The sequence below is a fragment of the Antrostomus carolinensis genome, unplaced genomic scaffold (assembly GCF_000700745.2).
Source record: "Antrostomus carolinensis isolate BGI_N321 unplaced genomic scaffold, ASM70074v2 C12916366, whole genome shotgun sequence".
Classification (NCBI taxonomy): Eukaryota; Metazoa; Chordata; class Aves; order Caprimulgiformes; family Caprimulgidae; genus Antrostomus; species Antrostomus carolinensis.
The window spans coordinates 194-682 of NW_010351980.1; the positions used below are offsets into that span (position 1 = coordinate 194).

Consider the following 489-nt stretch of genomic DNA (forward strand, 5'->3'; position numbering starts at 1 on the left):
ATACATGTATGAAAATATAAAATAAGCAAAAATTACATTCACCATCCAGAATGTATTTTTGTATCCCAAGATGGCCCATGAGTTCAAGGATATTAAAGGCCCGGTGGTGAAAATTACCTTGACTTGATTCACTGCAGTGAATTCAGCAACAGGTAAAATGTCTCGGCGCATGCGTAGCTATATCAGGTTTCCATATTTTGCAAAAGAAAGCTTACCTGCCCATTTTTTCCCAGTTCCATTTCAACTATTGCAACAGGAGTGTTTATCTGATCGATGTGTCTCGACTGTGACTTCAGATCCACTCGCCAATTCATGTTTTTCAAGACGTTATCCCAACGGCTTTGATTGATCAGACTCTCGTGGATCTTTATTCTGTGATTCTTCCAAAATTTTGCAATGACTGCAGCTTGATCAGATGTGATGCCACCTTGTTTTTTTGTCTGGGCAGTGAGAAAAGCCTCCAGCTGATTCAAATCCATGTCTGCTGAA

At 39.9% G+C, this 489-nt stretch overlaps 1 protein-coding gene across 1 annotated transcript; it reads right to left on the reverse strand.

Annotated features, from left to right (window-relative positions):
• Positions 1-215: 215 nt before the first annotated feature.
• On the reverse strand, positions 216-482 carry COMMD1 (copper metabolism domain containing 1; the record flags this gene model as incomplete). Its single annotated transcript, XM_010176567.2, has 1 exon — positions 216-482. A coding segment is annotated over exon 1 (264 nt), but the record flags the coding sequence as incomplete, so codon positions are not given.
• Between the last annotated feature and the right edge of the window lie 7 nt (positions 483-489).